We start from the raw sequence: 13,937 nt of genomic DNA, 5'->3' as shown, positions 1-13,937 counted from the left end.
ATAAAATAGTTATTTTACTAATTATTACACATTTATTCTGACTGAAAGTTGAAGCAGTTTTTATTTTTCACTTTCTTTTTTCTGGCTTTTGTCTTACTGGCTGCTTCTTTTTCCTGACAGACTTCTAAATGTTGGATTGCCCTGGGAATCAGTCTTTAGCTCTCCTCTTGTTTCCATAAACTCTATCCCTAGGTAAACTCTATCCCTAGGTAATTTCACCTGGCTCTTTGGCAATATATACTTTAAATATAATGTACATATTTATATATATGTATATATACATATTTATCACACTAATAAATTCTAACATTTTACTTTTAAGTTTTATCTTCTCCCCACTTAACTGATATGCCTACTTTTGATCATCTAACTACCTGCTTGATAATATTCACCTGGATATGTGATAGGCCTCTCAAACTTTAACTCATACAGCACACATGCCCCTAATCCTTCTCCTCCTGGGTGTTTTCCACTTCAGTACATGGCACCACCTTCTAACTGGTAGCTTAGGTTAAAATCTCAGTAATAAACCTTGCCTCTTCTCTTCCTCACTAATATCCAACTCTTTAGCAGGTCTGTTTGGCTCTGTATCTAAAATACATCCTGACTATGACCCTGTTTCATCATTGCCACTGCTATTCCCCAGTCAAATTCACCATTATCTTTCAGTGGGACTATTGCAGTAACTTCCTAACTAGGGATGTAGAAGTGAAAGAGGCAGGGTCTCTGCTCTCATGGATCATATAATTCAAGAGACTTGGCCAAAAATAAACAAGACAGACATAAAATCTAAACTGATAGTTGCTCCGAAGAAAGTGGCTAAGGACAAGGAATGGAGTGGGGAATACAAGATAGATCTTGGGTAAGACCTTTCAGAAAAGATATTTGAGAAAAGAATTGAAGAAGTTGGAGTCTGCTGTGAAGCGTTCAAGAAAACATACTTAAGTGCTCATTTACTCTCTGCTGCCCTCACCCGACCATGCTCACAATAATTCTGGCCCTGTTTTAAAGTAGCACAGAATTTAGATTAATTTGAGATTTAGGGAGTGGCCAACTGAATGCTAACAGATGGAAACTAAATTTTTAGAGGTAAGCACACCACTGTATACAGAAGTAGAAGTGTTATGTACACATTAAACATATAATGTTATAAACCAATGTTACCATAATGAAAAGAAAGTAAATAAAAATAAAAATAACTTTGGAAAAAAATGGATCAATTTGAAAATGAAGTTAAGTGCTCCTATATGGGATACATCTGCCTTTGAATGAGATGACTGGTCCTCACTGGGATAATCAGCCAGGGCCTGAGCATGGGTGTGGGCTAAGATCACATAGGTGAGCTTCCAGATGCGTTATCTCCCCCTAAGACTAACATTTACGCTCCTTATTTAGAGCATGTGCCTTTCTCACCAGCAAAACTGAACCAGTGCAGCTAGGAGCTGCCCATTTAATCCTTTCCTAGAGTTGATATTTAAACTGCCCAAACCAAACTAATCCCAGAGGAGCTCATTGTCTGATATAGGAGACAGAAATAGTGTTGTAATCCTGCATGATGTCATTAGCTAGTTCAGAGGTCTGGGTAACAACCAGATCATCATGTGAAGTGGGGAACCTACAGTTTCATATATAGAGGGATCATTTTCTGGATGGGCCTAGAATCAGTCCAAGTCACCTCTAAATAACATGTCCTGGAACCACTGAAGCTCTCACTATTGCTTGCACTATAATTATTGCTGCTACTATTATTATTGTGCTCTGATAGAAACTAGTGTTGTAGGCATTTTATGTAGATAAGGTTTTTGTTACATGGTAACAAAAGAGTAAGTAAGAATTGCCCTGGGAGGTAATCAAGAATAGACTGAAGTAATGAATGGACAGTTCCTAGCTTCTAGCCTGGTCTCCCAGGAATGCAAGAGCCAGGAATGGCACAGGAAACTCCAAGTAGTGTGATCCTTCCACAGAGCTTTTCTTTGGAAATTCAGCAGCTGATCCCTTCCTTACATGGAATTCCCAGCATCCTGAAGATAGTGCTAAGAGGACAAGGGCTCTGTGTTACCTGGGGGCACAGAAGTAAAGCAACTCATTCAGTCACCTGGCTCATCCAGAGGGCTGGAATACTGCTGGAGGAAGGAGAACAGATCTGTGCTGAGGTACTGAGACAATATTATCAATGCCTCATGGAGAATAACTTGTCACAGCATTGCTGAATATGTGCTACATGCCCTGGGGAGCATGTCAGTACTGGTTTGAGGTATACACATTTTAGTCTGAACCTTAAATCTTGAAACAATGACTCTCTAGGACTCTGTATAAAAAAATACTGAAATCTGTTATAACTTTCTTTCAAGGATTCCCATAGATTTAAGGGCAAAATTCAAATGACCTAGCCCTACCTACAAGACCCTTAAAGATCAGGCCCTTGTCATGTGGAACTCCTGAGTTCTTCAAACGTACTATACTATACAGAAAACTTCCTCTAACTTCCCCATTCTGCTTTGATCTTCACATAGCTGGCCCCTCTGACATTCTCCACATGTACAGTCATCCTAGCACTTACTACTGTTTCACTATCATTGTCTTCTATGCCAGATTGCATGCTTGATGAGAGCAGGAACTATATCTTATTTGACTTTTTTTGTTTTGTTTTTTGCCTTTTCTGGGGCTGCTCCCATGGCACATGAAGGTTCCCAGGCTAGGGGTCCAATTGGGGCTGTAGCTGCCAGCCTACACCAGAGCTGCAGCAACACGGGATCCCAGCTGCATCTGCGACCTACACCACAGCTCATGGCAATGCCAGATCCTTAACCCACTGAGCAAGGTCAGGGATCGAACCCACAACCTCATGGTTCCTAGTCAGATTCATTAACCACTGAGCCATGACGGGAACTCCTATCTTATTTGACTTTTATCACTAGCACCTAGTATAGAATGTAACTGATGGTAGAAGCTCAGTGGATGAATGCTGAGCAAGTGAACAAAGTTGAAAAGACTCAAAGATTAAAATGATGCAGTATCTATCTTCATTGAAACCAACGGAGTGAAAAAGTAATGGGTAAAAAAGTAAAACAGTATAATGTAGATGAGATACAACTCAGTGCTATGAAGATTCAAAAAGGATAATAATAACAGTGATGACTATAGCTGACAGAGATGACAAGAAAATTCTTCACAATGAATGACTTTTGATGTCAGCCTTGAAGATAAAGTTTTGACAGGCAATGATAGAGGGTTGACAATGTGAGGCATTCTGAGTGAGGAAACAAAAAATAAAACCACTTATGTGATGGTGTTCCAGGTATATTCCAACAGCAGTGAGGCACACACAGTTCAGCTACAGTGAAGGACATTCGATGTCAGGGTGAAGAGTTTGAATGTAATTTGGAAGGTAACAGGTTGCCACAGAGGCTTTTGTTTTGTTTTTACCAGAGTTCTCTTTGTGTAGGACGGGACCGTATGGGAAAATATTTAGGTATCTATGCTCATTGGCCAGTGAATTCCCAGTGCCTCCTACACACAAAGACTGTGCTTGATATAGCAATAATCTAAAAGAAAAGTCATGGGGGCCCGTGTGCAGGTGATTTTGGTTACAAAGGAGAGAATGAATGCAAGAGATATTGTGGTGAGAAGCTGTGAGTCTTAGATTGACTGGATGTGGAGATGAGGAAGAGAATGGAGTCAAGAAGGGCTTCAGTGATTGTTGTGCCTCCATGACTAAGAGGATGGTAGTGCCACAGACAGGCATGGAGAAGTGAGAGGGAAGGACTGGTCTGTGGGCAGAAAGAGGAAAACAAAAACAAAAAGATTAAGAACTAGGTATTTTCACATTACCTTGTCTAATCCTAGCAGTAACTTTTTGTGGTAGATTTTAATTTTTCTTATTTTACAGATGACATTCAGATGGGTTAAATAAGTGTTTCAAGACTATGCAGATAGAGTTTGAACCTAGGCTTTCTGACTCTAGCCCCACTGTAAATTTTATTACTTTATGGTTGAGTTCCCTGTTAAATGTGTTGGAGTTTGCCTTGCCAGTTGGACATTCACCTAGAAATGTCAAACAGGGAGAAATTTAGGACTGGGGTAAAGGAGAGAGATTATAACTATAAGTTATTTTTGAAAGTGCAGGAGTAGAAAATATTGTCAGGGAGAGTGTAAAAAGAAAATAGGAAATGTCTAAGTACAAAAAATTAGAGAGGTGACGTTACAAGGAAGGGATAGATAGCTAACAGCATCCAGAACTGCAGAGGTTAGGAGAGTGGGGGCCCCTCATTTCACTGGGTGTCCTCATTCACTCAATAAGATCTGAATGTGTGAGCATCCATAGTGGTGATATACATCATTGACTAAGATATTCAGCTATACAGAGAGATACCTACAAATGCTCATTAATATACAAGTGATGCACCCATTTAACAAATGTAGAATGCACATGATTTTAAATGGCTGCAGCTTACTAAAATCTATTAAAATGCACTTCAAAATCCTAAACAAGAATTAATAACTACTGTTAACTGACTTGCTGACTTAAACCATATCAAAACCAAAGATAAAACAGTATAAAACAAGTCTACATTTTTATAGCTCCCTAAGACAGTACAGCATGGAATGTTTATATATATAAAGTCAGATTAATTACTGAAAGTTATTATAGACAAAAGTGAACCTGTTAAATGAGTATCTATATAAAGTGATATAGAGACTGCAATAGTAGTTACCTATTGAGTTATGAATCTAGCTGGCCCTGTGCTAGATGTAATGACTTATAAGGCACATGAAACATTCTGTCTGTCCTCAAGGAGCTTGCAGAGTCACATATATTGTTTTGTGGTGATTGAAAGTTCTTTCTTTAAATAGTAAATGCCATGTATCTATAACCAGGTTGAAGCTTTTCAAGCACAAGGACAGTATTTTTGATGCTTTGGAGTCCCCACTTGATAAATGTTCTCTGATGTCAATAGATAACTCATTTGGCAATACATAGGTAAAGCATATGATCTGTAATGAAAATGCTATAGTGCCAACAATCTACGCAACAAGCAAGTCTCTGTAAAATAAGGACTTTTTAAAACTGAAAAATAAAGCCCTTTTTTTCATAAAAGAAATGAAGCTAAGAAATATTCAGTGATTTACAATTAGAGATCTGCAGTACTCTTTTACTGAAGAAATAAACATAGGCTTTTTTGATAGAAAACCTTTATGTTTTAATTCTAGCTTTACTCCAGTACTTTTATTTAAGTGCTAAATCATTGGCTTAAAAAATATTAATTAAAGTCAGTGTTTAATAAAATAACTAGATATGTACTACTCAGAGCAATTTAAAGCCCTTTTGTAGTTATTTCTTAATATACATAAAAGATCAGAGCTCAGGTGGCCAAGTTTGTAGTATGCTAAAAGTAACAAAAAGTCCTTGAAATTCCTCCAACATGTATTTGATTTTCACCTTAAAATGGATCGTTATTCTTATTAAAACCAAGTAGACAATTGTTAATGCTTATCAAAGTCCATCAAAGATATCTAACTACTATCAGGCTGAAATAATTACTTAAATGACTTTTTAGTTATTTTGTTTTACATATTTTTTTCACTAATCTACTTGTTTTGCAATGCATTAAAAAGAAACAAAATGATAAAAAACAATTCTGTGTAGGTTTAGTGAATATGAATGAAAGACTGTAGAATTATGCATACATCCTGCAGAGAGTTCTTATACTTGAAAAATCAGTTCATTCAGTTCTTATACTTGAAAAATCAAGGCCTCTACTTGTTTGCATGAGAACTGGGATGAACACCTTTTATACCTTTGTACATAAAAATCAAATATAGTGGGGAAGCAAACAGTGGTAAGTGGTGGGTAAATGGATGTACTGGTACAAAAGACAGTATTTTAAAAGATCCCTTTCTGCCTTGGGCAGAGTGCCTTACACTTTTCCACCAAATTACTCCGAAAGCCCTTCAGAACCTTTACTCACAGAGGTGAATTAGAGCCACATCTAATAGAATCAGGAGGCTTGGTTTAAAGTAACCCATTACAATCACATGTTTTTCTTTCCAAAAAGTTTATTGCAAGTTTTGCATTTTACTCCACAGAAGCAGTGTTTTTTAAAAACACTGACTGCGAGTAAAACCATCCTCTGGGGTGGTGATATGAAGTCCGTTCTGTAGCTTTATATGTTTCCTGGTTTCTTTCCACACACCCAAATTTGCAGTATGCTTCTAGGATTCTAGGGCAGTCTTTGGCTTGTTCAGTCTAAGGCCTCTTAATCTGGAGAAAGTGATTTCAGAAGTGTGAAAGTTATGATTATGATATTTTTTGTGCAAAGGATTTCTTTTTTAAGGATCTTTTGTTGTTGTTTTGTTTTGGTTTTTTTTTTGGTTGCACCCTCTAGTTGAGGCAACACAACCACTTCTTTGTTGCCTACCAGTAAGCCTTGATTTTAAGTGTGGATACCTGCTTCTTGCTTCTGTTTTGGGTGGCTCTCCCCATTTCCATCCAGATGGGCTTTTCACTGAATTTCTGGTTTTTCAGTGTATGCCTTGTTTTAGCTCATTAAGTCTGTGTGCTCCCTGACTCTAGCTAGCTCTAGACAACTGGTTTGACTTTGATCATGGACTCCCCTGGAAATTTAATAGGCAGCCTCTTCCAGTGTTTGAAGCCTACAATTGCCAATCCTGCTTTGCTATTCCTTCTCTGCTCTCACGTCTCACCCACTACTCAGAATCCAGGGCCATATTCAGTCCAGAAATAAACAGTATAAACATACATAAAATTAATACTTGGCCGTAAACTTCTAAATTATATTCTGCTATTGGGCAAAGGGAAATTGACTAAAGAGCAAAGAAATACTATTAGGGTGTTTTCAAGGGTTAGCTCATGGCAATAGTGTAAATAAACAAAGAAATGTATAGGTGCTAAAGTAGGTGACTGCCAGTTTTCAGTGGATGAATATTCTATATGGAAAGTGTTTTGAAAATGGGACATTTTAAGATTTTTACAAGTTGATATTTTGGTTGATGATCCTAAGCAATTAAAATTAGTTTTAAAGCTACAACTAAATTTCAAACAGATTTACCAGTCATCCGATCGAGTGCCTTCTTCAAAGTGGATATTTCCCACAGTCTCCAACTCAATTAACAAAAATGGGATCAATAAACTATGACTTTTCTTCTTTTGCTTTACTTCAATACGATAAATTGCTTCAATTCTATTAAAAAAAAAAAGCTATTCAAATGATGTAAAAACACAACATTAAAATTCATGATTGTTTCTTTTAAGCTAATGTAAGGCTTTTGCCAATGAATAGAGAAAGCTTGGTGTTACCAAACAGTTAAACCAAGTAAAAGACATTCTATTTTTGGCAATTAACAGCACTTCAAATTTTGTTAACTTCAGAACAAGTGAAGGTTAAAAGACTCTCCTGGCTCTGAAATGTATGGCTCTCATATCTTAGACAAGTCATAACATTTTTTTCTGCTTCAGTTTCTCAGAAAAATGTCAGTACTGATATTACCTATAACTGATTAGGCTTTTTTGAGGATTATATGCAATATATATATATACATAAATATATATATAAATCTTTTAGCAAAGAGTTTGGCAGAGTAAAAACTCAATAAATGTTAGTTATCATTTTGTTAGTATTATTATAGGGCAAACTAACTTATCACTTAGTGCCCTAGTAAATAAAAGAAAATTCACAGTATTTTTAAGTCATCTTGCTTTATGTTTCTAGTTGATAATCAACCTGAGTTTGTTTCTAAATGATTCCAAAGAACTGTTGTGTTTTGCCCAATCTCATCTATATTGTGAGTTTCTGCAACAGTAGCAGCTAATGTTAAAAAAAAACAAAAAAACAAAAAAAACTTAAATGTTTTTAGTTTGCAGATGGTAATGATGTGACAAGAAGCCACTAGGAAGTTCACTGTTCTTAGTATATTGCCTCTGCAAAACACTGTAGGCTAGATTTGAACCAGTGATGCTTATCTCTACTAAGAACTGGAGACACATTTCATGTTTTACTTCACACTGTAATTCTTTCCACTCCTAAAGAAGAGAACTGAATTCAACTAATGGTCAGAACATTCAATTCCCTCACGTTCCAGATTTGAACAACTAGATAATTCATTGAACATACTCATCTATTTTTTTGTTCCAGAATGTTACTCTTTCATTCAGGGCATTTAATTTGGTCACTATCTTCTGTTGAAGGCTTGGTTCTTCTGTGACAGTTTCACCATTCTTTGATTTTTCAAGCTCAGTTACTTTATTGTTATTAGATCTGTCATTGTGCACTTTGCCAGATCCTTTGAGTTCAGCCAGTTCCCGTTCCAACTGTTGAAATCATTGTGCCAGAGAGCAAAAGCTTTTAGTGATATATATTATTTATTAACTTAAGTTAGTAAAGTAGAAATCTAGATAATAAATAAGCTAAAATTCATAAAACATAGCAAGCATGTGATTATGACACTGGTATGGGTTCAGTCAGCCAATTTCTCTTGACTAAGTGAAAGACAATATTAAATACTTCAAACACAGCAATTCTCTTGATTGATAATAAAAAGCAAAAAAAAGATTTTTAAAATATTATCAATGAGTTAGCTTCTACTATAGCCAAAGTAAAATGATAAGAAGTGCTGGCTTTGACAGTAATCAAGACAGTGTGGTACTGGTACCAAAACAGACATACAGAGAACCCAGAAATAAACCCAGACACCTACAGTCAATTAATCTTTGACAAAGGAGGTAAGAATATAAAATGGGAAAAAGAGTCTCTTCCTCAAGTATTGCTGGGAAACCTGGACAGCTGCATGCAAACCAATGAAACTAGAACACACCCTCACACCATGCACAAAAATAAACTCAAAATGGCTGAAAGACTTAAATATAAGACAAGACACCATCAAACTCCTGGAAGAGAACATAGGCAAAACATTCTCTGACATCAACCTTACAAATGTTTTCTCAGGTCTGCCTCCCAATGCCACAGTAATAAGAGCAAAAATAAATCCATGGGGTCTAATCAAACTGACGAGCTTTGGCACAGCAAAGGAAACCAAAAAAACAACAAGACAATTTACAGAATGGCAGAAGATAGTTTCAAATGATGCAACTGACAAGGGCTTAATCTCTAAAATACACAAGCAACTTATACAACTCAACAGCAAAAACGCCAACCACCCAATTGATAAATGGGCAGAAGACCTGAATAGACAGACATTTCTCCAAGGAAGATATACAGATGGCCAACAAGCACATGAAAAAATGCTCAACATCACTGACTATTAAGAGAAATGCAAATCAAAACTACCACGAGATACCACCTCACACCAGTCAGAATGGTCATCATTAAGAAGTCCACAAATAACAGATGTTGGAGGGGGTGTGGAGATAAGGGAACCTTCCTGCACTGTTTGTGGGAATGTAAGCTGGTACAACCACTGTGGAGAACAGTATGGAGGTACCTTAGAAAACTATACATAGAACTACCACATGACCCAGCCATCCCACTCTTGGGCATATATTCGGGCAAAGCGTTCCTTGAAAAAGACACATGCACCCGCATGTTCATTGCAGCACTATTCACAATAGCCAAGACATGGAAGCAAGCCAAATGTCCATTGACAGATAATTGGATGAGGAAGATGTGGTATATGTACACAATGGAATACTACTCAGCCATAAAAAAAGAACAAAACAATGCCATTTGCAGCAACTTGGATGGAACAAGAGACTCTTGTTCCAAGAGACTCTAAGTGAAGTAAGTCAGAAAGAGAAAGACAAATACCATATGATATCACTTATATCTGGTATCTAATATTTGGCACAAATGAACCTTTCCACAGAAAAGAAACTCATGGACATGGAGAACAGACTTGTGGTTGCCGAGGGGGAGGGGAAGGGAGTGGGATGGACTGAGAGTCTAGGGTTAATAGATGCAAACTATTGCCTTTGGAATGGATAAGCAATGAGATCCTGCTGTGTAGCTCTGGGAACTATATCTAGTCACTTACGATGGAGCATGATAATGTGAGAAAAAATAATGTATACATGTATGTGTAACTGGGTCACCCTGCTGTATAGTAGAAAATTGACAGAACACAGAATAACACACAGTATTGTATAAACAGACGATTAGTGAGGACCTACTGTATATCACAGGAAAATCTACTCAATAGTTGGTAACAACCTATATAGCAAAAAAAAAAAAAAAAAAAAAGAAAGAAAAAAAGAATGGATATATTTATATGTATGACTGATTCACTGTGCTGTATACCTGAAACTAATATAGCATTGTAAACCAACTCTACTCCAATAAAATTAAATTAAAAAAAAAATTAGGAAGTTCTCGTCATGGCTCATGAGGATGGGGGTTCGATCCCTGACCTTGCTCAGTGAGTTAAGGATCTGGCATTGCTGTGAGCTTCAGTGTGGGTCACAGACATGGCTCAGATCATGTGTTGCTGTGGCTGTGGCATAGGCCGGCAGCTGTAGCTCCAATTTGACTCCTAGCTGGGGAACTTCCATATGTGGCCCTAAAAAAAAAAAGAAAAAATGCTGGCTTTGGTACAAAGAAAATGTTTAAACTTGAAATAATGTAAGTTATTATCACTCCTACTTTTAAATTTTTCAATATTTTTTCAACTACTTTGATATTCTTGGAAAAATTAACATAAAAATACACAAAAACATGGATATAAGGGTGCACATTTTTCTCTTTGCCTTAGTCTCCTATATGGCTCAGCATAGCAGTGTCTTTTTTTAAAGTTTTGATATTTGGGGGGGTTTGTTCATAATGGACTTTTTTGGCATTCATTTTTTTTTTAAATACTATATTAAAGTATATAACTTACCTTGATTATGGAGGTTTGGGGCCTTCCCTTAAATTCTGGGCCCAGGGTGGGTACCTCATTGGCCTCACACTAAGCCCAGCCTTGTATTCAGGATAAATTGTACTGTACACAGAGAGGTTTATACAAATTTGCTAAGTATCTGTACTCCTTTCTCTATAATGGTTATATCCAGCTGATAAAAAACTAAGTAAGCATATTTTATAAAAATGTCCATAGTTTATATAATCTATAGCTGTTATTTTTCACATATTAATAATCCATTTGCACATGAAAATGGAAGATATAAAATGATTTCCATATACTTGTTTTCCTGTGATTTGTATTCAAATAACTTAAATAGTGTTAGTATTTTAACTTTAAGAATATCTTTCTGATTATAAAGTGAATTTAAACCTGTTCATTTTAGAAAGAGTATTAAATATATTTAAAAGACTTGGTTTTTCAGAAAAGAAACTCATGGATTTGGAGAAGAAACTTGTGGTTGCCAAGGGGGAGAGGGAGGGAGTGGGATGGACTGGGAGTTTGGAGTTAATAGATGCAAACTATTGCATTTGGAGTGGATAAGCAATGAGATCCTGCTGGTATAGCACAGGGAACTAGATCTAGTCACTTGAGATAGAACATGATGGAGGATAATGTGTGAAAAAAGAATATATATGTATGACTGGGTCACTTTGCTGTACAGTAAAATGGACAGAACACTGTAAATCAACTATAATGGAAAAATAAAAATCATATAAACTTAAAAAATTAAAAAAATTAAGTTAGCATTGTCCTAACTCTTAAAAAAAAAAACCAAAAACTTGGTTTTTAATAGCTACATACTATTCTATTTTAAGAATGAAGAAGTCTTCCTCTTTTCTTAAACATTTAGGTAGTTTCCAATTTTTTTGTTATTAATAGTTCTGGGATGAATATCCCTGTATATAAATATTTATCCAAATATTTAGAATAGAGTGCTAGAAGTAATTTACTGAGTCAAAGGCTACGAGCATTTTTAGGCTCTTGATAATATATATGACCTGATTACACTCCCATCAATGATGTAATGAGTGTCACACTCATTCACCACGCAAAGTACTAACATGTGTCATATTATGACAAATTTATAGGTGAAAATGGTTGATTGTTATGTTATTTCATATTAAGAAATTAATAATCAGATTGATACCTTGTTTCAAATGAAGTAGTCAGTTTGTCAGTTTTTATTTCTTCTTTTGTAAAATGATAGTTTATGTATTTTTTTCAATTTTTCTATTTGGATATTTACTTTTTGTCCTGTTTTATTTATAAGCATCTTTATATGAAAGATACCACATTTGTCCATCATGTTAGCTGAAAACAATCTTTCAGATTGTCATTTATTGTTTATTTTAATTAATGATTCTTTTTAGTACAAAGCATTTTACTTTTTTTCAATCAAATCTAAATTCTATTCCTTGTGATTTTTTTTTACGGATTTATTTTTTATTTGTTTATGGCTACACTCGAGGCATATGGAAGTTTCTGGGCCAGGGATTGAATCCACGCTGTAGTTGTGACCTGTGCCACACCAGATCCTTTAACCCACTGTGCCAGGTCAGGGATCAAACCCAGGCCTCTGTAGCGACCCGAGCTACTGCAGTTGGATTCTTTTTTTTTTTTTTTTTTTTTTTTTTGTCTTTTTGCCGTTTCTTGGGCCGCTCCCGCGGCATATGGAGGTTCCCAGGCTAGGGGTTGAATCGGAGCTGTAGCCACCGGCCTACGCCAGAGCCACAGCAACGCGGGATCCGAGCCGCGTCTGCAACCTACATCACAGCTCACGGCAACGCCGGATCGTTAACCCACTGAGCAAGGGCAGGGACCGAACCCGCAACCTCATGGTTCCTAGTCGGATTCGTTAACCACTGCACCACGACGGGAACTCCTGCAGTTGGATTCTTAACCCACTGCGCCACAACATGAACTCCTCTTCCCTGGGATTTCTAGTATTTCTCTTATTTGACAGGCTGAGATCAGTTAAATATATTAATCTATATATCTTTAGCTTTTTTATGTTTTCATTTTTACATTTGATTCTTTTCTCTCTACTGTATTTACTTTTGGTAAAGTAAACTAAGGATCCAGTTCCCCTACTCCCCTTTGTAACATCATTTTTTGAATAAGTCATTATTTTCTCATACTTTTAAAAAATTCAATAGGTTCTTATATATAAAAAGTTCTGTTTTGAGGTAAATAATCCTTCATTTTTCAGAATCTACTTTTAGTAAAGGAAATCAATTTATTCTAGATAAAAAAGCACATATAACTACTAAAGTTAGCTTGTTATAAAGTCTCCACCATGTTATACACCTTAATAGGTGTTTTTCTATACACCTTAGTAAAGGAATATTTTAGCACTTTAGACAAGAAAATGAATTTTAAGCACAGCCTGTTGGTATCTAATAAAAATGTGGTAAAATAAGGGGTTCTCATTGTGGCTCAGCGGAAATGAATCCGACTAGGAACCGTGAGGTTGCCGGTTTGATCCCTGGCCTCACTCAGTGGGTTAAGGATTTGGTGTTGCTGTGAGCTGTGATGTAGGTCGCAGATGCAGCTCAGATCCCGCATTGCTGTGGCTGTGGCATAGGCCGGTGGCTATAGCTCTGATTAGACCCCTAGCCTGGGAAACTCCATTTGCCTTGGGTGTGGCCCTAAAAAGCAAATTAAAAAAAATAAAAATGTGGTGAAATAAATCTAATAGATTCTATAATGCTGAATCATGTTAAATTATATTGCATTTAAAAACTTTATAAAGTAATAAGCCTAAACCTTTTTTAAATTGCAGATTTCTAAGCAGAGAATGAAGCTTAGTTAAACACCTAGAATCAAAACATTTTCAGGGCAAACTTATTTGAAACTTGGTATTGATTTTAAATGGTCACTGAAATTTTATAGTATTAAATCTTACATTTTTTTTCACAAAGCTGAATAATTTTATTCGTTCTTCTGGCAACTTCTGTAATTTACATTTTCGATCATTCAGTTTTTCAAGGTCTTCATTAAGATGCCTTTGAACAGTTTTTATGCGCATGTTGTAATACATTATTTTCTTCATTGCTGTGGTCTAA

The 13,937-nt window shown here is 36.2% G+C and overlaps 1 protein-coding gene across 14 annotated transcripts in view; it reads right to left on the bottom strand.

The window, feature by feature from the left end:
• LOC100622535 (leucine-rich repeat-containing protein 9) overlaps positions 1-13,937 on the bottom strand; it is a 115,161-nt gene that overhangs the window by 75,244 nt on the left and 25,980 nt on the right. For all 14 annotated transcript variants that reach the window (XM_021062251.1, XM_021062234.1, XM_021062232.1 and 11 more), the window contains 3 exons: positions 13,778-13,933; positions 8,133-8,329; positions 7,071-7,202 (listed from right to left, as the gene is read on the bottom strand). In XM_021062251.1, coding sequence (XP_020917910.1) covers positions 7,071-7,202; positions 8,133-8,329; positions 13,778-13,933 — 485 coding nt within the window. The remainder of the gene's footprint in view (positions 1-7,070; positions 7,203-8,132; positions 8,330-13,777; positions 13,934-13,937) is intronic.

Source organism: Sus scrofa, chromosome 1 (assembly GCF_000003025.6).
Source record: "Sus scrofa isolate TJ Tabasco breed Duroc chromosome 1, Sscrofa11.1, whole genome shotgun sequence".
In the NCBI taxonomy this organism is placed as follows: domain Eukaryota; kingdom Metazoa; phylum Chordata; class Mammalia; order Artiodactyla; family Suidae; genus Sus; species Sus scrofa.
The sequence above is the reverse complement of the archived record's forward strand: the minus strand, read 5'-3'. Positions and strand labels throughout refer to the sequence as shown.